At 36.5% G+C, this 25,316-nt stretch overlaps 1 protein-coding gene across 7 annotated transcripts in view; it reads left to right on the top strand.

Annotated features, from left to right (window-relative positions):
- The window catches only part of igsf21a (immunoglobin superfamily, member 21a), a 258,609-nt gene that overhangs the window by 199,454 nt on the left and 33,839 nt on the right, over positions 1 to 25,316 (top strand). For all 7 annotated transcript variants that reach the window (XM_067387240.1, XM_067387239.1, XM_067387237.1 and 4 more), the window contains one exon: positions 21,464 to 21,579. In XM_067387240.1, the coding sequence (XP_067243341.1) occupies positions 21,464 to 21,579 (116 nt within the window). The remainder of the gene's footprint in view (positions 1 to 21,463; positions 21,580 to 25,316) is intronic.

The following is a 25,316-nucleotide window of genomic DNA, read 5'->3' on the forward strand; positions in this document are numbered from 1 at the left end:
CGCGTTTACTTTCACTTTCATGATCGCGCGTACTCTGTAAATATGGAGTGGTGGCGACCGTTATCCAACTGAATTAAATGTTTTTTATTTAAATACAAAGCAAAATTATAGTGGAGGCGTAATGTAAACGTAGCGGTGGCATATTCTTTCCTAATCATCCTAACACTCTGTCATGGCAATATCACAAGACTACTTTTCGTGACACGAGATCTGGTCACACCCCTAAAATATATATATATATATTACATATTACAGGAAGTTAAAAAAATATATAATTTTTTTAACAGGGTAGCATCCATCTTGACCATTTTTCCAAGACAAAGATTTGGATTTTTAAAAGGTCCTCTTTTTAGGAAAGTATTCCCTTTCTTTTACTAAATCTTTACCTTGTACTCCCATGATATTATTTATAAAACTTTAACAAAGCACATTGCTCACAAACAATAGAAATAATATTTCAGTAAAATGATACACCCACGGAGCTACGGTAAAAATCAAATCAGAACACAATGGAATCAAGGACTCATAACTGTAGTTCATAACCGCTAATATGTTTTTCAAAATTTTTGTCATATTTGATCCACATAGAGTGTGACGGAAAAACAGTGTTCTGTCAACTATTTGCAACTAACTGTTTTGTTTTCTACATATGGGTGGGATCACCCATAAATGATTCTGTCTTTACCCACCTTTGTTTCATTCCAAACCTGTATGACATTCTTTGTTCTGTGGAACACAAAAGAAGATATTTTGCAATTTATCTTTTTTCATACATTGAAAGAAGATGTTGTTTTGGACACAATTGACTTTCTTTTTATGGACAAAGCAGTTCTTCCTTTGTGTTTAGCAGAAGAAAGAAAGTCATACAGGTTTGGAACGACATTACAGTGAGTAAATATGACAGACTTTAGATTTTTGGGTATCCTTTTAAGAGAAAAGTTTTTTTGGATAGGGAACAATTCACTATAAATGACACCTTGTACTCCAAAACGAAGACTCGATCGTTTCATTTCGTTGAATGTGACTTTGAAGTCACTTCATCTAACCTATTGTAACTTAGCGATTGTAAAATGGAAACGAGGTCTCCACCTGAGTTACAATTATAGCAGGACTATTTCTGTTGAAACATGGGAGGTTATCTCTGGACAGTTTCTGTGGTCTGCTCAACCGAAAAGACAAAGCACAACGTCTGTTTAGCTCTGTCTGTGATTAATGCTCTGGAATCGGTGTCCTTATGGCGGAATTTGGATATGCATCTATACAGCCTGGTGTTATTTTAAGTCTCTGAAGAGGCTGATGGTGTTGTAAAAAGGTAGATGGTGATACATTATGCCCCCAGTTTTTTCTCTCTCTGGCAGGACTCAGCAAGTGCTTCATGAATTATTGTTGCCAAACCTGTTATCTATTCATGACAGGTAATTACTCAACAAAAATATGGCTACCTGAACACCATCTGTACTTTTGTCAGAATTGCTCACTTCATATGTACGGCACATTAATCGGTAGACCGTTTATAGCCTGGTCAAAGAGGATAGATGATGAGAGCACACTTTAATTCACAGTATTAGTTTTACGCAATCAAGTTTTTTTTTTTTTTTTCATTAGCATGACCTTCTAACCATGTGACTGACTCCCATGTGATATTTTGCACTGCTGAGCCTGGGGGCAAACTTGGATAGCTGCCTCAGCTATGTTTGGCTGTAAACAAATAAACAAATGGCATAATGTGCACATCATCACCCTTTTAAATCAACTAAATGATACTTGGCACCTGCCAGAGTACGTCCTTTTAGTGGCAGGAGAAGATGCGAATGAGCCATGTCAGGAATAGCATTGTGCAATTAGGGTGTCAGCATGCTTTATGATGTTTGGCGACAGAGACGTTTCGGTCTCTGTCAAAGCTTGTGTATAGAGTTGTAAACGCATATACAATATCCGTGTACGTGGATTGCATTATCTAGGACAACAATAGAAGTATCTCGGTCAGCTTATAACCTGCTGAATACGACACTGTTCTGCTGTCAGGAGTCTAGGTACGGAGCGATCTCATTTAAACCCTGCAGGATGAAATGCTAATGGCAGTAAACAGCTTGAGTGACAGCATTAAATAACCCTGAAGTGAGGCCCTCTAGCTAGTAGAGCTGTCGGCAAAAGCCTTCGGCTGTAAAAAAAACAAAGTTGCCTATGTCTGGATAATTTACTAGAGAAGATGCATAACCTGTTCTTAAAATGTGCTTGAATCAAGATTGTTGTAGCTAAAACAATATTAGAGGATATGATTGTTGATGACTATATTACATGCTCTATATTAATTAAAAAAGACCAAATATGGAAATTGTGTCATCATTTACTCACCCTCATGTAATTTCCAAAAATGTATGACCGACTTTATTCTGTGGAACATAAAAGAAGAGATTTTAAAGAATGTTTCAACTGTTGCTGTTTTATTAGCACACAAAAAAAACAGACTTCATATCTTGTTTGTGTGTTCCACAGAAGAAAGACTTTCATACAGGTTAGAAATGACATGAGGGTCAGAATGACTTCTTTTTTTTTTTTTTTTTTCTAATCCTATAAAGGTCTTTTTTCTTCTTCTTCTTCTTCTTCTTGATGATTATAAGCCATTTATAGGTTGATATTCCAAAAGGTGGTACTATCTCTGAACAGTAACTTTGATGTTTGTTTGAGCATCCTGACCAGTCCAGCAAAACATCACTGGTTCAGCCAATGGCTTGAGTTTGGGGCGGGACTATTTTTATTTCTACAATTCTACAATTCTTGCTTCAATAAGTAGTCATTTAGCACAGTGGATATGCAGAATAGTGCATAGTAAGATTATGAACAGTCCGGGCAGTACGTTTTATTTTTGTCTGTTAGCATTCCAAAAAGCATTCCTGTTGCTCAAACACCTGTTGTTTTTTTTGTTTTTGTTTTTATTTGCAGGAAATTAATATTTTAAAGGGTGCATTATATTGAGCAAAAGTGACAGTAATGTTACACAGGATTTATGTTTCAAATAAATGCTGTTCTTTTGAACTTATATTATGGAGAAAAATATATTATGATTTCCTCAAAAAAAAAAAAAAAAAAAACATTGATAAGAAATGTTTCTTGAGCTCCAAATCAGCATATTAGATTGATCTCAGAAGAATCATGTGACATTGAAGATTGGAGTAAAGATGCTGAAAATGTAGCTTTTCCATCACATGAATAAATTACATTTTAAAATATATTCAAATACAAAAGACTTATTTTTGAATCACAATATTGCTGTTTTTAGTGTATTTCTGATCAAATTAATGCAGCCTTGGTTGGTGAGCATTATAAAATAAAATAAAATCTTTCAAAAACTGTAAAAAATCTACTTTTGAACAAAATACAGTACATATATAGTATAGTATATACACTGATTTTTAAATATAAAGTTCGAAAGCATTAACACAACCAACCAGACTAAATGAATTTAAAGTGTTATGTAAAATCATATATATAATATTTACAAATATATACAAAAAAAATTTAAAAGCAGGACTATTAAAGGGATAGTTCACCCAAAAATGAAAATTATGCCATGATTTACTCACCCTCAAGCCATCCTAGGTGTATATGACTAAGTGTTTCTTCTTTCAGATGAACACCATCGAGATATATTTAAAAAAATATCCTTAGTCCTCCAAGGTTTATAATGGTTGTGAATGGGGGCCACGTTTTGAAGCCAAAAATAATCCACCTATCCATAAAAAAGTAATCCATACGACTCCAGGGGGTTAATAAAGGTCTTCTGAAGCAAAGCGATGCGTTTTTCTAAGAAAAAATCCAAATTTAAGACTTTTTAAATTCACATAGCTAGCTTCTGTCGGACGAGAATGCTTTAAGTTGATTCAAAGTGTGGGAAGACTGATTTGATCGTCATTCGTAGTGTTTTAGTGGTTTTCATGGGAACTGTGACTTTTATAGGGACTTTTAAGAAAGTAGACAGTTGATTTGGCTGATGTATGTAGATCTTGTTATAGGGTTCATCTAGTTTTAAACCTGGACCCTATTTATAAAAGCAGGTCTGTTTTGAACTTTCACAGCCTCTTGAGCTTGTGTGTTTGTTTGAGGTTCCCTTGTTGTCTCCTAATATATGGAAATAAGTATGAATTATTCTTTTAATGTTCTATGCAAATGAGACATCACTGGAAGCACGTTGACCTGCTGATGAATAGCTTCTTGCCATTTAATGAGTTACAAATAACTACACTTAGTAAATGTCAGCGTTTCCGCATCTGCCCACTGAGTAGCAGTCTGTACCATCTAATTATGGCTCTTGCGAGCATGTGTTGGCTGGACACTAAAGAAACCTGGGCTACAGATATTTGCACAGTCTCAGGAGCCTAAAGTGGTCTTGAGATGCAAGCCCACGTGTTTTATAATATCTGGAGAGGGATACTTGTGCATGTCAGGTCAGCCTGTGAAGTGTATTTGCTTCCATTGTACATTTTGAGTGACTAAATATGAAATTTTTTCAATCTTCTTCAGTTGCACTCCACAGTTAATGAATCTTCTCCATGATCAAAGGACAGGTCTTAAAGGGACAGTTCACCCAATAATAAAATTCAGGCATTATTTACCCTCATATTGACTTACCTTTTTTCTGTGAAACACAAAAAAGAAATTTAGAAGAATGTTCAGGTGTTTTTTTTTTTTTTTTTTTTTTATGAAAGTAAATTAGGGAAAATGTTATAAAAGCACCATACAAGCATCATTAACCCTGTCAGGCGTGCTTTATCATATTTGATACACACATTTCTAAGTCTCCTCTGAATTATCAACATGATGACCTGAAAACCTGTTGTACACAATTAACTACATGCCTCCTGTCATCTGATTGATAATTTAGATTTTATCAAGTAAAAGGCCTTTTAGTACAATCCTAAAAAACATCCCCCTTCAGGTCATCGTTCACGTCTTTTTGCTGTCAGACGTTTTGGACTGATTTAAATGAAGTAAATGTAAGAATAACTTTTATATTTGTAACAAAGCGGGACTGAGGCAGAGATCCATTTGCAAGCTTTATTACAAAAGTAAGCGTGGTCGTACAGGCAGGGTCTAAGCAGGGGCAAACAGGAACAGCAAGGGCTAGGCAGAATCGTTGTCAGGGTACAGGCAGTAGATCGAGGCAGGCAGATATCATTCACAGTCCAGGAAACAATAAACAGTCCAGAGGTATGTAGCAAGGAATCATAAACAGGTAACCAGACAGGATCAAGAACAGATAGGCAGACAGGATACAGGGAAACACTCAGATATGTTACACAAATGAAAACAAGACTTCACGATCAGGTGATGAGTGTGTGAGTCTTTTATAGTCCAGGTAATGCATGGCAGCTGGGTGTGGTGATTAGTGTAGTGATTGGTGGAGTGAGTGCAGGTTATTGGCAGAGAGGATTATAGGTAATGTAGTCCGGGAACTGACAGGAACAGACGGTGATCATAAAAATATTGTTAGTGATAATTGATTATAAAACTAACTGGACTGAAACAACTTAGTTTAAATAATAATCCATATGTTTGTTTGTTTTTTTGTTTTTTGTTTTTTTAGTAAAATCGTGTTCAAGTATGATTACCAATATGATACATCAGGCTTTTGAGGAATGTTTATTCTCAGTCATCATTGCATTGCATTGTTTGTCCCCCACAATAAAAACTACAGCACTTTTACCATAAAGCAATACATTTAAATATCATCTTAGTAAGACAACTGATATTTATATGCATTTTATGTAAGTAGTCTGCTAGACCACTTACATAAAATGAAAGATCTCATTGTTTTACATTACAAGCTATCAGAATTTTTTACTTTTTGGTCAATTAAATATCAGCAACAGCAACAAATTGCATAATCTGCTTAGTTTGGGCCTTTGCATGTTTTTTTTTTTTTTTTCTCCTAGGCCTATGAGGCCATATGAGCTCCATATTCTCCCATACCATACTATGTGAGCTATAAAGCAATAAAGTGGACCAGATGACTTATGTGCTTTATAATCCAAGTCTTCTGAATAAATGCAATAACTTTACATGAGGAATAGATTGAAATTGAAGTCCCAAATCAGCTGTTTTTTTTTTTTGTTTGTTTTTTTTTTAACTGAAACTGAATTTTTTTTTTTTTTTTTTTTGCATATTACAGTATGCTGTCATAGCAGAAGGTATTTTAATAATGGTAATTATTGGCTCATCTTTCCTTTTGAAATGTATAGATGGCTGTCATTGCTGAATAATGATAGACAGCATTAGAAAAAATGACTCCTGTCCAGAGGCAATCCACTACATTCAGAATATCCCTGGGGAAAAATATGTGGAAAATTAACTTTTTTTTTTTTTTTTTTTTTTTTTTTCTTCAAATAGATGATGTTTACAGACTCCTGAGCTTTGGACTAAGTCATTTTAATTCAATCCCTGTGACTGTGTCCAAATAGCATGGGACACATTGGAAGCATCTGAAGCTCTATGCTGAGATATACATAGTGTGGAGATTCAAGTGGATGTAAACAATTGTTTTTTTATATTGCTTCAGTGTTGTTTTTAACAAGCTTTGTAAACAACAATATACCCTCATGCATTCTTTACAGATACTAAATTACAATGCTTGGTATCTCGTATGAAAATTAAAAGAAAATTTGGAGCTGGCACAGAGCACATTGTTTAATTAGAAACCAAAAATCAAGTTTGAAATATCCATATTTATTCATTAAAATTTTAGAGCCGCAGAAAAGAGGGAGAGGTCCTGCCCATCGGTGTGTTTATTAGAGGTTGGAATGGAGATGAAGCTGCTTCCAGTCCCCATGCTGATAGCTTATTTGCAACATAACAGAGCAAACACAAGCTCATACAACTGCATAATCAATGAGCAAAATTCCTAAACTCAAACTCAGGAATAAATTAGTATTCACATCAGTTTCTGCATGGTATACTGTCATTAGAGGTCTTGAATAAAAAAAAAAATAAAAAAAAAAAAAGTGAAATACATACATCTAAACAACAGCACAGCTTGTTAGTACCGCATTGACTCCACTGCAGTGGTGTTTCAAGCAGGCCAACAGTGGGACCATGTGGCCGGTCTCACAGAAGTAGTGGTTCTGGCAGAGACTGGGGTCCACACTGCCAAAAACACCTGCGGGGAATCAAATCTGCACAGTATAGAGCCCTGATCACCTTCCCTCACATTGTTCAAAACTCAAGAACCACGTTTCTCTCACAGCGCTGGACAAACCTTCACTTCTTATGTGTGTTTGGTGCGTCACTAGTAATTATGTCCCCTGCTACACGCTGTTCCGCGGTACAAGCTCAGGTCAGCCTTTCTGTGAAATGAGGAACAATGAGGAAATAATGAGGGAAGGTGCCACGTGAATGTGCGCCTAATTCATAATGATTTATAAAGGAATAATTTGTTTCAATGACAAATTTTGTGTTGCTTTTTTCAAGATACACAGCGTTTATTAAAACATGCCATTTTCCAAGACAGAGCTTCCAATTTCAGACGTGGTCTCAGAAGAAGGATTACTTTACCCAAACATGAGAATTATTCACCATTCATGTTGTTCTAAACCATTTCTCTAATGAACTCTCATGTAAACAACAACTTATATTTCGGTATGTTTCTCACATTAAGCTATTGCTTCAGAAGATTTTGGAATGTAATGCAGAGGTTGTATCAGCCACTTTTACATATATTTTGAAGTTTGAAATCCTCATTATTTGTATGACCAGTAAATTCTTTAAAGGAGACATATCCTGAAAATCTGACTTTTTCTGTGTTTAAGTGCTATAATCGGATCCCCGGTGCAACAACCAACCCAGAAAACATTAAAAAAGACAACCCAGTAACTTTGTTTTGGCAAGCCTTTCTCTGCAAGCATGTGAAACAATGAGCCGTCGTTTTGTTTTCACAAATGAAAACGGTGTACCAGTTCTAAGGCCATGGCAAAAGTTCGAGCAAAGCATGCTAACTGTTCTGTTGTTTTCTGCACAGACAAGCAAAGAACACTATTTAGAGTCTCGTTAGCTTGGATAGCCTGCAAATTGACCCTGGCAAGCTCGCTTGCTAAAAAAGGAGCATTTCTGTCCAAGTGATATTTTGGAAAAAAACATTAGACCAACTCCACAGCAACTACATAAATTTATCCACTAAACATTCAGAAAAGTCCAGATGCATTCTAAAAGTTGTAACTTCTTCCTGAGTCTCTCCATCAGTGTCCGATTCCGGTTTGAACAATGTAAGGCTGAACACTGTTACTGACAATCGTCATTTTGGCTGCGCAAGATTCTCCAGCTTTGTTGTTGTTGAGCAACCAAAGCATGAGCTGTTGAAAGCTCCGCCCTGTTTTGGAAAGCAGGCAGGGAGCCGCAGTGCATTTGTATTTAAAGGGACACACATAAAAACAGCATGTTTTTGCTCACACCCAAATAGGGGCAATTTTGACAAGCAAATTTTTAGCTGAAACTTCAGACACATTCTGGGGACACCAGAGACTTAAATTACATTTTGTGAAAAGAGGCATAATAGGTCCCCTTTAAAAGCTCTCTTTTTGTCTTATACATGTTTAGAATGACATGAGGATGAGTCCATAATGTCAGTGAATTGCTCTATTGTGCGTTATCCTCCAACTGGCCATTTGCATCAAAGAATGCAACCTAAAGCTGCCAACCTTGTCTAATCCTCCCAAACAGCAATTTAAGATTAATTTATTTTTCAGTTGTTCCTGAAGTCAACTGTTGTCCTTTTGCCCTGCTGATAAAATGCAGGACTGTTTTTCTTTTAAATCTACATTGACCTTGCAGAGATTTTCCTATACACACACACTGCAGATACACCAACCTACAGACACTTAGCCGGCATTAATGCCAACTGGCACAGTCCCCATCAGTTGGGAAAAGGAACTTCTCGGTACGAGACATCTTGTCATGCTAAAGTTCATGATAAATTATTAAGTGTCAGCATGACTGAGACAAAGTTTAGATCAAGATGGAGCTATGTTTTTCTGAGGAAGCAGTTAAATGAAAATATCCAATTTGCCGTGAATCAAAGTAAAAATAATAAAAAATATTTTCCATAGAGATAATGAACCGTTTTTTAAGGGCCATTAATATTCATTGATGACATTATTTTAATGAGAATTAAGCATTTTCTTGTGCAATTGTAATCATAATAATGCGTGTGGGTGTTTTCCTGCTGATTTTTAATGTAATTCCAATTATTGTCAATGGTGATTCTCATTACATTGTTTTTGTTGCTTTTTTGTTGTTGAATCTTTTATTTAAAATCATTATAATGTAATGCTAGTACAACTAGCTTACAAATCAAATAATATCTAATATATATATATATATAAATTTTAAACTTTTACTAAAGTATAGGTCACAAATATTAAACTGTGCCAAGAAGATCCCACTTAAACATACTTTTGAAAAACAGCTCTGATAAATTGTGTTCTGGGAAGAGCATCTACAAGCAAGGCTTGTATTTGTTTTGTCACGCTGGCCCTGGAGTGGAAATGTCTAGGCTGTACTCCCCTGCTCTTGACTAGAAAAACTGGGTCTGTGCTCTGGGGCAAGCAAATGGAGCTTTTCTGGTGGTTGGAAGCTTTCAGAAAAGCATCATTCTCCATCTGTCTAAATCCTGTGTGGGCCACACCAAGCCTCTTGGCGTGGTGCTCTAAAATATGGAAGTTCAGCTGCACCACTAAAGCTTTGCTTACATGCTGACAGGTCGGGGGCTCGGAAGCGTCTGTCATCTGGTATGTGATGTCACTCGTCTGTACGGCCGTGAGGGGCATCGCTCATATGACGTGCGTTACTATAGGACAGCACTGAGAATTGAATGATGGATACCGGCGGGAAACTCTTTTTGGCCTCATATAAATTTATGGCCCTATTTTTCTTTGGTCTGTAAATTTGGTGTTATAAAAAAGATGTCTGGACCATGTCTACTGATTTGAACCTCAGGGGAACCTTAAAGGAACCGGAGTGTAGGGGCTCTGTAAATTGCCCAGCTGCCTTTAAGGAAGGGTTTGAGAGGCCAAATCCAAACAGATTGTGATGGGGGCCCCCAGCAGATATGAACCGACTTTAAGGCTACGGGTGCCAGTCATGGCATTACAGAAGCTGTGACAGGCACTGGGTGCCCATCTGCCACTCTCCAGCTCTCTTTTAGCAAAAACCCTTTTCTTTGTCCCCTCGCTCCATCGTTTTTTTTCTAAATCCTCTCTCACGTCCCACTCGTCTCCATTAAAGCTGGCGTGTTCCAAGTCCAGGCCTGCTTTTAGCAGCCGGGGGCTTCAAAGACGGCAAGAAAAAGTGACAGTTAAAGCCGCCTATACCCATGACGCATCTTATTTCCTATCATTCGCGAGTCGCTATTGTGTGACCAAGCTTAAGTTGAAGGGAAGCAGAGAAACAAATCGACCCAACTAGTAAAAGAAACTTTGGGAAGAATTTTATCTGTTTAACGTGACATTTAAATAACAATAGCCATGGGCCTTGAAGTTCAGTTCTGCGTCAGAGACTTTTGATGATTCCTAAGTATCTATAGAAGCGCAGCTTGAACAAAAGAGCCACACAGATGACAGCTTTCACCACAGGGTGATGTGTGAACGAAACCATACGGCGGCAAACGGACGAATGGATCCAGAAGGGAGCATGCACAGGCCCACATGGAAACCAACATCGCTTAATGACATCAGTGTGATTAATGAGCTCTGTAACCGGTGAACTTGTACGAAGTGACACCAGCGTTTGGCATGGTCTGTCAGTCCCATCTCCCAACCAACAGACAAAGTGCATTTTGAAGCCCCTGCAACTTCATGGTGCTGCAAAGGCCGCTTTCAATGGCAGGCTGCTCCCTTCCTCCCCTAAAAGGAAGGATAGAGCAACCCCGATAAGAGCTGACAGCACAGTAATGACGAATGCAAATGAAAAGGGCGTGGGGCAAATGCAAATGCTAAAAGCACAATGGGCAATGTGATTAAATTGCGCTCTAGAGCCTTTTATCTCATGGCACTGCTCGTCCTGGGAACACTATTTCAAAGAGCTGACTCCAGTCTCGGAGCTTCTCTCTACTGCCTTTTCTTTCTCATAAAGGGATTCAAGCTTTGATAGGTTTTGTAGGTCTGCTGTCTTTCCCAAAGACTGCCCTCTTGGTAACATAATGACAGGTAGAAGTGGAGCCTGCATCAATACAGGCTCAATAAGATGGTGCAAAGGGACGACAAGTACACATCATCAACAAAATGTGTCATTTGAGATTGGACCATAGCAAGTTCTGCATAAAAGTAGTTGGCCTTCATTCAAAAAAGCTATTTTTAAATCTACAGCAATTTGCATATCAATCTTTGTTGAACAAAATGAAATGAAATCATTAAATGAAAAAAATGAAAAAAAGTTTGATATTTAATTTTAATTTAAATCTAATGTTAATTTGCAAATGTTGTGCTGACATTATGAAAATATTATTTGTTTAATGTTGTGTGATCTACATCCTTGTGTAGTTTTTTTATTGAAATGTTAATTAAACTTACCAATGTGTTTTCAATCTCTTTGTTAAGCATGAATTAAATGAAATTATAAGTTTAAATTAAAAAGTAGACATTAAAAAATTGTGTGTATATATATATATATATATATATATATACATACATACATACATACATACATACAGTATTATATTTATCTTTATTAACTTGAGAGTATGGTCATGGAAATTCTTGGGGAAAATCTGCCAAGTTTGAGATGACATGAAAATGTTTTCTTAAAAGGATAGTTCACCCAAAAATGAAAATTCACTCACACTCAAGCCATCCTATGTGTATATGACTATCTTTTTTCAGACGAACACAATCGGAGATATAGTAAAAATACTTTTTCCTCCTCCAAGCTTTATAATGATTGTGAATGGGGAGCCACGTTTTCATCCATCTATAATGAAAGTAATCCATACGGCTCCAGTGGGTTAATAAACGCCTTTTGAAGTAAAGCGATGCATTTTTGTAAGACAAATATCCATATTTAAAACTGTGTGAAATTCAAATTACTAGCTTCCGGCGGATGACCGTATGCATATTGTGCAAGTCAACTTGCACCAGAAGAGTAACCCCTGACAATGTATGACACAGGATGTAGGAGTATCGTAAGCTTAGACACCTCCTGCGGCTTAAACAAATAGGGCTGTGCAACAAACTCAAGATCCTTTTCTCATATCAAAATCCTCCGACACTTTTTTTTTAAATTTCTTGTTTTAGACTTCTAATTCATGACCAGTGTTTTGTTTTGCTATATCCTCTGCACTTCCGCGTTCGTCATTGCGTCGGGTTAGGGGTTACTATTCCACCGCAAAACGATGCTTATGGCCGGTTGCTGAATGCTAGTTATTATAGTTAATAAAGTTTTAAATAAAAGAATTTAAGAAAAAAAATGTTTCTTACAAAAACCCATTGCTTCACTTCAGAAGGCCTTTATCAACCCAATGGAGCCATATAGATTACTTTCATTATGGATGGATGCATTTTTTTATTTTTTTTGCTTCAAAATGTGGCCTCCCATTCACAACCATTATAAAACTTTGAGGAGCAATGATATTTTTAAATATATCTCTGATTGTGTTCGTCTGAAAAAAGATAGTCATATACACCTAGGATGGCTTGAGTAAATAATGGGATAATTTTCATTTTTGGGTGAACTAACCCTTTAATGTTTTTAAAAAGATGTCGCCTTGTGTAACTTTTTAAAGTTAATTGTAAATCTGCTAATCCATATCTATCACTGTCATATTTTTTGTTGTAGTAATGTCTAACACTGTATACTTCATTAGGCTACACACCTGCAGGTGAATTGTAGATTACCACAAATTTGGTAAACATATTCAAGCAATCAAGTTATGTACCACCACTTTTTGAAGAGATAACTCGCGGCAGGGATGTATCTCATAAAGGGAAGTTGTCAAGCTGGAGTTTTGCTGCATGTTCGCTGCGGTTGTCATCAGTGGTGGATCCTTTTAGAGCGGCAATATTCCTGCACAGTTCTCATCTGCAATCCCTGTTCCCTGTGGTATCACAAAATAAAATGTATCCAAGTCAAGACAAGTGACTTAAAGCTGTAATATTTGTGCACATATATATATATATATATATATATATATATATATATATATATATATATATATATATATATATATATATATATATATATATATATATATATATATATATATATATATATATATATATATATATGCACAAATATTGTATTATATAGAATTTGATTGATATCATTGACTCCTGTACACAACATTGGGAACTTTTTAGTGCATTTGAAAGAGAGCAATGCTCATTTCCCATTGTATATTATTGGCTTCTTCAGATGCAGTTATGGAGTTTTCTGATGTCTGGCCTATAGACTAGTTTAAAGTCAGAGCAGAATCTTGCGGTCTCTCAGAGCAAGTCTATGTGTCTAGGTTCAAACTGAATGAAAGTATCTGTTCTGCCTCATTTCAAAGTATGAACAGTTATGTCATTCAAGACTGTGAATAATACATTGCTGTTCAGATGATCTTATGCTAGTGTTTACTTCACAGGGAGGATACATCAAATGATCTCTTGAGAATGAAACCTTTTTATTTGCCATACCGTAGAGGAGTGCAGAAAAGACCTTGAATATGTGATCCACGGTTACAAGTTCTGCATCTGTATGAAGAACATAGCTAGACATTTCCTTGCTGCACATAATCTTGCTGATATCCTAGATAGATGCTGTTTAACAGAGTAAAGTTTTTTTTTTTGTTGTTGTTGTTTTTTTTTTTTTTTACATTAAAGTCCAGTTTGAGCATACAATCACAATAAAAAGCACAAAAAAAGACTTGGTCATTATTTTAAATTGATGTAATATTATTATAGCATTCATTTGTGATTGCACACAGCAGGGAAAAGCAATGCTGAATGCAAATAATAAAATGCAGCTAGCCATTTAATCATACATAGGGTAGCAAATTACCTTTTTTTTACCTTCCTATACCTTTTGTGCCATGCACCCAATCAAACCAACAGTATTTAGCTGCAAATTCATTTGCCACTTGGTAGAAGCTATCATCCTGGAAAAACATGAAAGAAATATGATGCAAGGTAAAAGGAAATATGACTCGGATTATATTTAATACCATCTGAAATGAGGATAAACGTGGTTTGCACTAACCACAGTGTTTTATGTGCAGTGAATTAATGGCTCCCAAGAGCATGTAACCATTAAAATCCATTGAAAGAGACATTTAGAAACTAAGCATTAAAAAAAAAAAAAAAAAAAAGTTGTAGATGAGATTTGTAAATTGGCATTGTTTTTTCTATCTTGTTTGAAGTTGAACTGTATAATTATCACATACTATGATAAAAAAACAATGTATTTCTTAAGAGAAACGATTTAAAAGTCTGATTGTGCTGCATGTTGAAGACATTCTAGTCGACAAAGGTCATTTCCTGCGCTTACATGCAGTTTAATATTCACTTTTCATCCCAAGCAGCTCATAATACATTAATTTCATGGTGAGTCTCTCTGGAGTAACTTGGGGTTACATGTCAATGGTGATACAGAAGGGACTGTATTTGTAACTGTCCAATTCCCAGATCTCTGAACCCGCAAACTTTGTCATACCTGTCCAATTCTTAACTATTAGACCCAAAGAACCTTCCCCCATATGTTTGAATGAGTTGTATGATTTGTGCCAGCATAAATTTCAACTAAAGTTAGATAATGTGATTGCTTGTTGATAGGTGCTTTTTAAGGCAGTTCATTGAATTAATCAGGAAGGTATCAAATGCATCAGTGGTTTTGTGTGATTATCTGTCATTACCTTCATTGTACTCATAATAAAAATGTTGATAAACAGTTTGATGAAGCCTAGTCAGACACCACTCTGTTGTAGTCAGAGTCAAATGTCTGAAGACCTCTGCAAACTCAGGATGCAAAATATGGTGCACCAAAACAGAGGCACGTAAATAATCCATTAGGAAAGTTATGAGTATATGACTTCCCCTGAAAAAGAGGCAGATTTGACCGGTGTCCCCTGTGTTTTGATCGAGAACCCAATAGATCTTAGTAACAGATGTCGGAGGAGGGCGAGAAGGGATGTAGACGACTCCTTCCCCTGGGCTCAAAGGGCCACTAAATCCTTTAATTACCAGGCCAACGAGATGTGTCCACAGGGAACTCTCGGATAAATGTCCCTGTTCCTCAAATAAAGGGGAAAAAACGATTTGCTGTTATTTTTTAAAGAGAGCAAAGTAATGGTGCTTCAGGCTATCATACTGCAAAAGGAATATGGCTGCTCCTATTAGGATGAATGGTTTGACGGTGTGGCTAATGAGAGGATGGAAATGTTCACACACTTTTTCAAAGAAGGGAAAAGGGTCGGAAAGATGACGGTGGAGTGGTGAAACATTTATTGTGTGCTTAAACCACTTAAGAGGTGAATGGTCTAGAGTGTAGCATCATAGCAGGGTTCCTGAATGTTCCTTCCACGTGGAGTTTTAATGTTTTTCATGGCTGTTTTAAAAAGAACTCTTCTATAATTTCTGTGCAATTACCAGAAATTACTGTTATATTACAACGGTTTACTCCCCCCATTTGCTGTTCGTCAGTCAAACAGGTAGCCCTGCCCTCAACTCATGCCATTGGTTGAGCCACTGTTGCTATGTGCGGCTGATTTTGATGTTCAAAAAGAGCAGTGTTTTGATAGTATTGCACAGTGTTTACACTTTTCAGGGAAATTGATTACTAAGGGCCTACTTATTGTTGTCTGTGCATATTAAAAGGATATTTTACCCAGAAATTAATATTTTGTCATCATTTACTCACCTTCATGTCATTCCAAACCTGTAAGACTTTCTATGTTTTGTTGTGTAAGACTGGTTTGGTTGATGTTTTTATGCAATTACAATAACTGAGGGCCGAAGCTTTCAAGCTTCAGAAAGGACAAAAATGCATTCTAAAAATTATCCATATGGCATTTGTTTCAGTTCATGTCATCAGACAGATTTGTGTGAGGAACAGACCGAACTTGACATCCATATTCGCTCATGGCTCATCCATGAGAGTTCAAGTAGTGATGTCTGATTCATGAATGAATCCAATCAATCTTTATTACAGACTCAATGTCCAAATTTAAAAAGAAGAAATGAAAAGTAATTGTTCACTTGAATCTTTTTAATGAATTGGTTGTTTCGACTGAATGATTTGTTCATGAATTGGACTGATTCGCTTCTTGAGAGTCAGTGATGTGGTTGCAGCAGTTAAATCTCACTGGAGGTGAAGATTAGTGCACATATTAAATTTCAGTTTGTTTCTCACTCAACACTATCATGTAATTTTAAAAGAATTTAATTTTTTAGTGAATTATTTCCTTCAAAATATAAAATACTGTACTTCAACAGCTGCCAAACGGAAATTCACAGAAACACTCCCATTCTGACGGTGGTTATGAGTTCTGTTGTCATCATGTCCTTGTGTTCAGATCTGAGTTTACAGTAACATTGTGCCATTCACATATAATACTTCATCTTAAAAGCCACCATGTAACAACTATATCTTTCAAGCAAGCAACCAACCAATCAATCAGATTTATTGAGGATTTTTTAAGGCTTCATCTCAGTGTTGGTGGCAGATTTAGGAGACACGTGCAGTGAAATGAAAAAGATTTACTTCAGGGTCAGTGAGGAGACCGATGAACCAACTCTGGTGATTCTTACGTTATATATACATCACAACAAAACTATAGGTTTATAGTGACCTTCCTAGTGTTTTTCTCTCCGATGTGTGTTTTTCTTTTGTAGAGCTTAGTTTACAGCAGAAAATTGCAGGTGGTCATGACAGCGGTGATTATTTTCCAACTTGATCATCTGAGAATAAAAATGACTCCTTGGGTACACATTCAATCTTGTTTTTTTTTTTGTTTGTTTGTTTCAATACAAATATATCATTTTTTTCTTTGACTGTGACAGTAAAACTTGATAAAATAAGACAGAACATTCACTGATGAGAGACCAGCTTTGTGTGACGAAATTAACAAAATGACCTCCTCTTTGAAAAAAAGAAAGAAGTGTTTTCTGTCTAAAAAATAAATAAATAAAACACACTCAAGAACCTTGATAGTGTAATCAAATTGAGTGTGAAAAAGCTGTAATTCCATCACATCGAGCAACATTCCTAATCCGTTAAAGGATTAAACAAGGTATTGTTGTGTGCCAAGCATGGCAGCCATAGCATTTAATCGTTTCAAACATTCCATCAAGGATTATTCCAATGTCTTGGCTTTTTAGATTTCCCTACTGACAACATCCAGAGCAGATATGATTTCTCTTATAAACTCCAACGCAAAACAGTGGAGTTAAGATGATTCTGATGATAAACCCCCAGACTGCCTTTGTAGTTAATTATGAATGTGCCATGGTATTATTTATCGATAATATTGCATATATTTCTTTAGTGCCTAAACCCATATGTTGAAAAGAGTAAAGCTTAATACTGGAGTACAATTAGTATCATGTCTATAATTACAAAAGCGAAAAGTGAAAGTGATGTAAGTATGGTGTTCCATACTCCGAATTTGTGCTCTGCATTTCACCCATCCAAGTGCACATATAGAAGTGAGTATTGAACACACGCTCCGTGACACCCAGAGTAGTGGGCAGCCATATTGGGGGCTAGGAGCCTTGCTCAAGGGCAAAAGCGCTATTCATTCACTCCCCCCACCTATTTCCTGCCGGTACTGAGACTTAAACCCGCAACCTTTAACTTGGATGTTAAAATACAGTACTTTATAAATACTTTATCTTTATATATTTATATACATATACATACATATAAATATATATAGTATACAGGCTATTAGTGGTGGGGATTTTCTGTGACTCTTTTAGCAAGTCACGACGTTACGCCAATAGATGGTACCAAATGATTTATTAGTGCGTCAATCATTTATATAACAACATAGTTGTTCATAAACGCTCATTCATTTAGGAACAAATCAAGTTACTGCCTTTTATGAGTGAGTGAATGAATAATTAATTTGACCAATTCAGTCAAAAACACAAGATTTTTTTCATGAACAAAACAGGTTGAATTTGAAATTGCATACTACACTTACTATTTCTGCTATATATTTAAATGGCAGAAACTAAAAGTAGTATTCTAGTATGTTATTACAAATTCAGCCATTATCTTTGAGCGAGTCATTGAATCATTCAACCAATTCATTCAAAACGCTGATTCATCCAGGAACTAAACAAGAGACTTGTCTTTATGAGTGAGTCATTGAATCATTAGTTTGAAAAGATTCATTCGGGAATTAAACACCCCCTCACTTTGTTTTTTGCTCCAACAATAGTTCCAAAACAAACCGTTTTGCATCTCTGAGAAACAGACAAGTAACTGGCAATATTGTGTCTAAATTTGTTGTTACTTGTTGTAAAAAAACAATTGTCTCAATCTCTGTCTTCTTCTTTATTCGTGTATTAACCTTTCTTCCATAGGTTCTTGAATGTGTTTGTCTTTACTGTTATGTTAGTTAGCATTATAAATTACCAACAATGTATGAACTGAAATAGGGGGAAACATGAATATGGACTGAAAGAAAACCTGACATCACAGCAGGAGGTAATTTATCAGAATTACCTTGCGCAGTAGGCTAAGCACTTCTCTAATCATTTTACAATCAACCTTACTATCGTTTTGGCATCAAATCTCCGATTAATTGAGTGTTTGATTATCAGGTGGAATTTAGTAATGGCGTTAAGCAGAAATCTAGTCTGGCTAATTCACATGATACGGCCAATAGGTTTTTCTGACTGGCATTGGTTTGTATTGGTATGCTTGGCTCATTTCGTGAAGCAGTTGTGAGAGCACACGGTTAATTAGCCTTGACTAGCCACTGCTATAAACAGACACCATGGGGTCTCATCCATCAAGACCACTGTGAGCATTTAACAAACAGAACATTTAACATTCTCTTTTATGGCTCTGGGACGCCATCAATTCAGGGCTAGCGTTCTGCGTCTTGGTTGTGCGTGCAGGTGCGTATTATAGTCCCCTACGCAATATCAAGTGACAGCATATCATTCTCCAATTTAGGACAAGTCTCAGTTTCCCAGAGAGCTAATAGTGTTCGCTAAGGTTAATTTCCTTCCATACATCTGCCATCAATAAGCAATTAGATGGTGAGGAAACAAAAGCTCTCAAACCTTCACACATTCCTCAATCCCTTTTCTTTTAATCAATTAATTTCAATTGCACATTTATTGGAGAATGGCACATGGATTAAGACTTAAAGTGACACTTGGGAAAAACTTAATCACCCTTGGCCTCCTGATATGCAATCTTTATTTCATTCTCTGCCTGCTTAGTATGCAAGCGTTATTGACCAAGTGATTCATAGCAGATGTCCTGAAGGGCTCTTTTTTTAAAGGAATAGTTCACCCAAAAATGAAACTGCTGTCAAACATGTATGGCTTTCTTATCAATATGATGAAAGTGAACAAGAACTGGCACTGTCAAGCTCCAAAATAAAAAAAAAATAAAAAAAAAAAGCACCATAAAAGTACCATAAATGCTATAGTATGTTCCATACAATAGTTTTGTGTAAGAAACCGACCAAAAAGGAATCATTATTTACTGAAAATCTCTTTGTGCACATTCACTAATACATGACAAAACTAGTTACAGTATGTCTGATTTGTGAACTACTTGAGTCTGATCATTTTATTGAATGGGTTGCTCCAGTTCACAAAAACATCTAAATGATTCGAATCAAACTGATGTGGTTCTCGAATTCATTTCACTGATGCACTAATCTGGTGCCAGTGGTTTAGGACTCACAGGAAGGGAAAATTATCAGTGAATAACAACAAAATTTTCAGTCTGTTTGTCCCTTAAACTAGAATATGGTTTCAGTCATGTAAACCACTTTAGTTTAGTTTTATAAAAAACTTTTTGAAGCTTGAAAGCTAATTGTAAGGAAAAAAGCAACCTTTCTTCCTTTTGTGTTCCTTTGGGGTGAATAAAAGATAACACAATATTCATTTTTGGGTGAACTAACCCTCTAATCCCCTGCTGATATTACATGCCTTTTGTTATGCTTTCAACATGCAAACAACACAAGACAGGTCCAAACTGAGCAGAAGCAACATCCAATTGTCTCAGCAGGGTGTGAAAGGGAATTTGCAGGAAGTGTTTTATGTGATAATGCCGCTGCCTGAATAGTCAATGCCCACCAACGCTGGCGCGTTGACAAGGGATCATAAATTGCTTAGTGCTTGTAAAAAATGCAGATGTGATAAACCCCCACACCCCTTTTCATCCCTGAACAGCTGATAAAGTTAGCTCATTCCGACTGACAGGTAGGCTTAAATTAAGTCTATTCAAATGGAGAACTGGGAAGGGTTTTGTTTTCAAGCCTTCCAGCGTCATATCCTTTCTACGGTAAGTACCAGGAAGTCTGTTTTTGTCTTCCCCATGGATCACCACAGGCGGTCAAGATATAGGCTTTTGCTTTTCCGATGTCGTGACACGCTTGTATGGCTCCCCAGTGGAGCTTGGCAGAAGTTGGTTGATATTATATGCATAAAACTTCGCACATCGTCTTAAGAAACTCCAGCCTTTATGACCAGTGCTTTTTATGATTCAGATAGCTGCTGGAATGCCGAGCACTATAACAGCACCCCGAGGACCGTACATTTGCGGTTCTGCATCGTAGGTGGTTGTATCTCATTTCAATGCGAGGGGTCAGAGTCTTCGTAGACTAAGAAACCCAGCTTTGAAACTCCCTGTGGCCCTACCATGATCCTCTCATCTTCCAGACTTCCAGACCGCTTCCTTCCTCTTTTGCCTTAAGAGTTTTCTGTACAACACTGCTTCTTTACTCTGAACTGGCCCATATGAGAAGTCGGGCTCCCATTGACAGAATAAAGCTACGCTGACATGCTCCAAAACCCCCAACCATGCACCACTACATCTTCACTTGAAAGTGCATTGGATATACACAAGATTTCAGAATCTGTTTCAAAGACCAAAGAGTGTTAAAGCTGGTATGGAGATTTAGCGTTCAAACACTTAATAGGGAATAACTATGCATGTCATTATGAAGAAAATGCAACTCTGAAATGTAACTCGGATTCTTGTGGAATCATTTATAAAAATGGAATTTACTGTATAACATGATATGTCACAGAATGTGGCAAATGTTAGATGAATAAATCAAAAGTAGGGCTGTACAGCTAATCCAAATGCAATATGGACTAGTGTCTTTGAATATTAAACCGCAATAAGACTTATATTTTAATATGAAGTCTGCTTGTTCTGTGTGACTGAACGTGGCAGTTTCGTATAATGAATAGAACAGATTTCATAGGGCCCTTAAGAATGTTTATGGATGTCTTTCTCTGTCCTACAGCTCCACCCAATAACATCTCAGTGGTGGCAGAGAACACGCCAGCTCCATTCAGCCGCTACCAGGCTCAGAACCTCACTCTGGTCTGCACTGCCAAAGGAGGCAAACCAGCTCCATCGGTGAGTCCCCGGCAATTTTATGCACAAACACATGCTATTAATAAACGGACAACATTTACAGTGGAGAGATATCCCTAAGACAATGTTTTTTAGTTTTTTTTAACATGGTCAATCTTGTCCCAACCACTCTATAAAATAGCTTACGTCAATAATGCAGAGGAGGCATCGCCACACTGTAAAAAATGATTTTCATGATTTGTTAAATTTCATTTCTTTTGTCAAATCAATTTAAATAATTAATGTGGTTCAGATAACATAATTTTTCGAGTTCCTGTTGATTAAACCAATCATCTTTGTTGTATTAACTCAAATGTTTTAATTTCAATTAATATTTTAAGCAAACCAGGTAACGTACTTTTTTAAATTAAACCAACAATTCTTTTTTACAGTGCAGTTATCAAGCAGAGGTTTTTCATTTCTTTCATGTGTGTTATAATGAGGGGAGTTCTGGCACTGAATGTGTTATTTTTAATGTTTTGCTGATTTTCAAATTTTCAGTTACTGTTTTGTAGCTTGCTACAATATCCATAACCACAAACCAAAATGCTTAAAAATGTGCCCCCACTTGTAATGTTTCAAATAGGTCACAATTGTTTCTTGAGCACTTAAATTGTTTAGCAAGATTTCTTGTTCCTTCAAACCATTTTGCCATGGTAACTAGCAATAGCAATTTTTTTTTTTTTTTTTTTTTTTTTTTTGACCATTTCAGTCTTAATTTCATTGTTGACTTTACATGGAATCTTTCATCAAAACAGTATTAGATAATTTGTGCATAAACCTAATAGATAGTTTACCCAAAATTGTCATCATATAATCACCACCATGTTGTTCCAAATCTGTATGACTTTCTTTGTTCCGTGTAACACAAAAGCAGATATTTTGAAGATTTTTTTGTCCATGGAATGAAAGTAAAACAACACTGTACCCCAATCAACTTGAATTGAAAAAAAAAAGAAAAAAAAGATATATGCTTTTGTATTCCAGAGAAGAAAGTCATACAGGCTTGAAACGACTCTTATTCACTGTTTGTACAGTGATTATGTATAGGAAAGAGTGCAAAGACCCCAAAACTTTGAGTCTTTTCATTGAAGTCAGTGGAGTTTCTACGGCTCACACACCTCAACCTTATGAATGTCATCCACACCAGCTCCGCTTGAGTTCAACCAGCAGTTTGTGAAAATCCCACGAGTCCATTAATCACGCTCTGTGGGCGCTCTGTAATGTATTCCGGATCTATCTTGCCCCCATCTCCAGCAATTAAGAGCCCAGCGTGATAGGCATGTGGTGTGAAAATGATTTCCTGCTCTCTACCTGAAGAGTCACATTGCTGAGCACCAGGGCTGACCAGCTCTGGCCTCCATTAGCACAAAACCCATGAGTGCAAGTCCCAAGGAGAGCTCAACCCGCCACTCCGCCCCTCATTACCAGCCAATCCACTGCCATTCATTCACACAAGACAGCCTGCACTTCAACAGCGTATGCTGCACGCTCCTCATCAAACACCCAGGTAGACCAGCTAATTCAGACGAGCAATGGGAGCCAAGAAACAGCAGTTAAATTAGAGCTGAAAAGATCTTAGTCAAAGGTTCCTGGATGTCAGGGTGGCTGATGAGGCTCTTGCGATAATATTTTTCAAAGGAGTTTCAGATCTGGGCTGGTGGATGAATGTGGCTTGATTTGTGTCGTCCTCACTAGCGAATGAGCCAATTCTTTTGGTTGTGTGCAGACAACTTATTCAGAGATATAAAGGTTGATTCTTGCACTGTTTGACAGTAGCATTTTCAACAGCATGTGAATAATTTTAGAAATAAATGTGTTTCTAAAACTTCTTGCTGTCAAAAAGACACATAGTTATTGTGATACTGTGATTTTTATTTGTTCAGGCTATTAACGGCAAACTTCCTGATTCTCAATCATTTTGATTCTTTAGGAAATGATGGCAGGTGTACAGTCAAAATAAGGCACACGAATACAGAAAATACTTTACAATAAGGTCACACTATTTCTAAATTGCATAAGAGAATATTTTTTATGTGGTATTCTTTGTTGATATTTAGTTGGGCTCTGAAAATAAGATTATTTTTATTTATGTTTTAGTATATGTCCTCATCAAAACAAAAGCATTTGAAGGTCGAATCATACAGGATAACATGTAATGAACTTCATTAAGTATATAGTGTCATGTGGTAATTAATTATGTGGTTGAAAAATAGAGAGAGGGTGGAGTAGTTTTATGCATTTTAATAAGGCTATAAAATTCATTCAGATCTGGGTCTCCTTGGGACCAGAGCTGGATGGGAACAAAATGTTTTGCCAAATTATATTACATCTCATGTGGATTTCAGCCTCTATTCTGTGTTCAAACCTTAGAAGTGCTGCAAAACAATGTTTTGAAATTAATTGTCTTCAAGAAATAATTTGGTGTCTCTGGAACTGAAACTGCCCCATTAAGGGAGAACAATTATGTCAAAGTCACCTTGTAATCGACTGTATTGTTAAATAAATAAATGAGTAAACAAACACATACTGTAACACTTGGGGCATTATTTAGATATTTGCTAGAGAAATCTCCGCTCACCTAGATCTAGATACAACTTCAAATTTTTCTTTATTTTACCGTCTAATTCAAGCGCTGAAAATGGCATGGAGTAAAAAAAAAAAATCAGAAAGCTAACAATGGTCGCTAAGCATACTAATGCTTTTTACAAAGTATACAAATAAATTAACGTTATTCTCAACAGATACAGCTGTGCTCCAGGGCCTCACCATTGGACTGCATTTCTCTTTTGCAACTTCAAATGCCTTTCTCCTTTGCTGTCTTATGATTCATCTCATTTGGGCTTTCTGGTGTCACTGCCTTATGGCTTTCTTCTAAATCATCTGAAACATTTCTATTTTCTTTTTCATGCGTTTACTCTTCTTTTTTTAACAATCTTTTCTAAGTCAAATCAATGCCATGGCTTTGCAGTTTAACACCCTCTTGAAATCAATTTAACAGCGACCGTGCATAGCTTGGGGTTCAAAACATTGTATTCCCACAGTGAGCTGAGCACCAGGCATGTTCATCATCTCTGCTTTGGGAAAAGGCTGTCTTCATTTTGTCACCGTTCAGCTCTTTTCAGACAATTTTGTCTTTCACCAGGCAGACAGAATTCTTTTGACATATTTGGATGTTGAATTTAAAGACATAGTATATCCAAAAATGTAATGAGACACTAAGCTGTTAAGTTCCATAAATTACCAAAAAAAAAAAAAAAGTAGTCCAGTGACTTCAAACTTTGTATTGTGAGTGAATCAGTCTGATTTCAGAAATGGATTACCCATAGACTGTAAAAAAAGATGGACGACGCGACGCCGCTTCCTTCCATTGTCCTGATAATTATTATTTTATACCCATAAAGATAATTAGTAACTGCCAGATTATGATCACCTGCTTTTTCCGTCATGGCTAGCCGTGTTATCTTGGCTAATAACATTTAGCTTATAAAGCCCACATTTAACGTGACCGAAAAAAAACTCAGTGATCCGTCAAATCTGTAGGTCGGTTAGGACAGTTTACTGCTGAACAACAACTTTTGTCAGTGAGAAATAACACAGAAATCGAAAAATAATAGTTATTTATTCATCTTCAATCTCCCCTCAAAGCTCCGACAGTCCTCAGAGAAGCTGTCAATCAACTGTAAATCGTGACGACACGCCCCGTTTCTATAGCACCAAATTGCTTGCAAAAATCAAAC

Source organism: Chanodichthys erythropterus, chromosome 6, assembly GCF_024489055.1.
Source record: "Chanodichthys erythropterus isolate Z2021 chromosome 6, ASM2448905v1, whole genome shotgun sequence".
NCBI lineage: Eukaryota > Metazoa > Chordata > Actinopteri > Cypriniformes > Xenocyprididae > Chanodichthys > Chanodichthys erythropterus.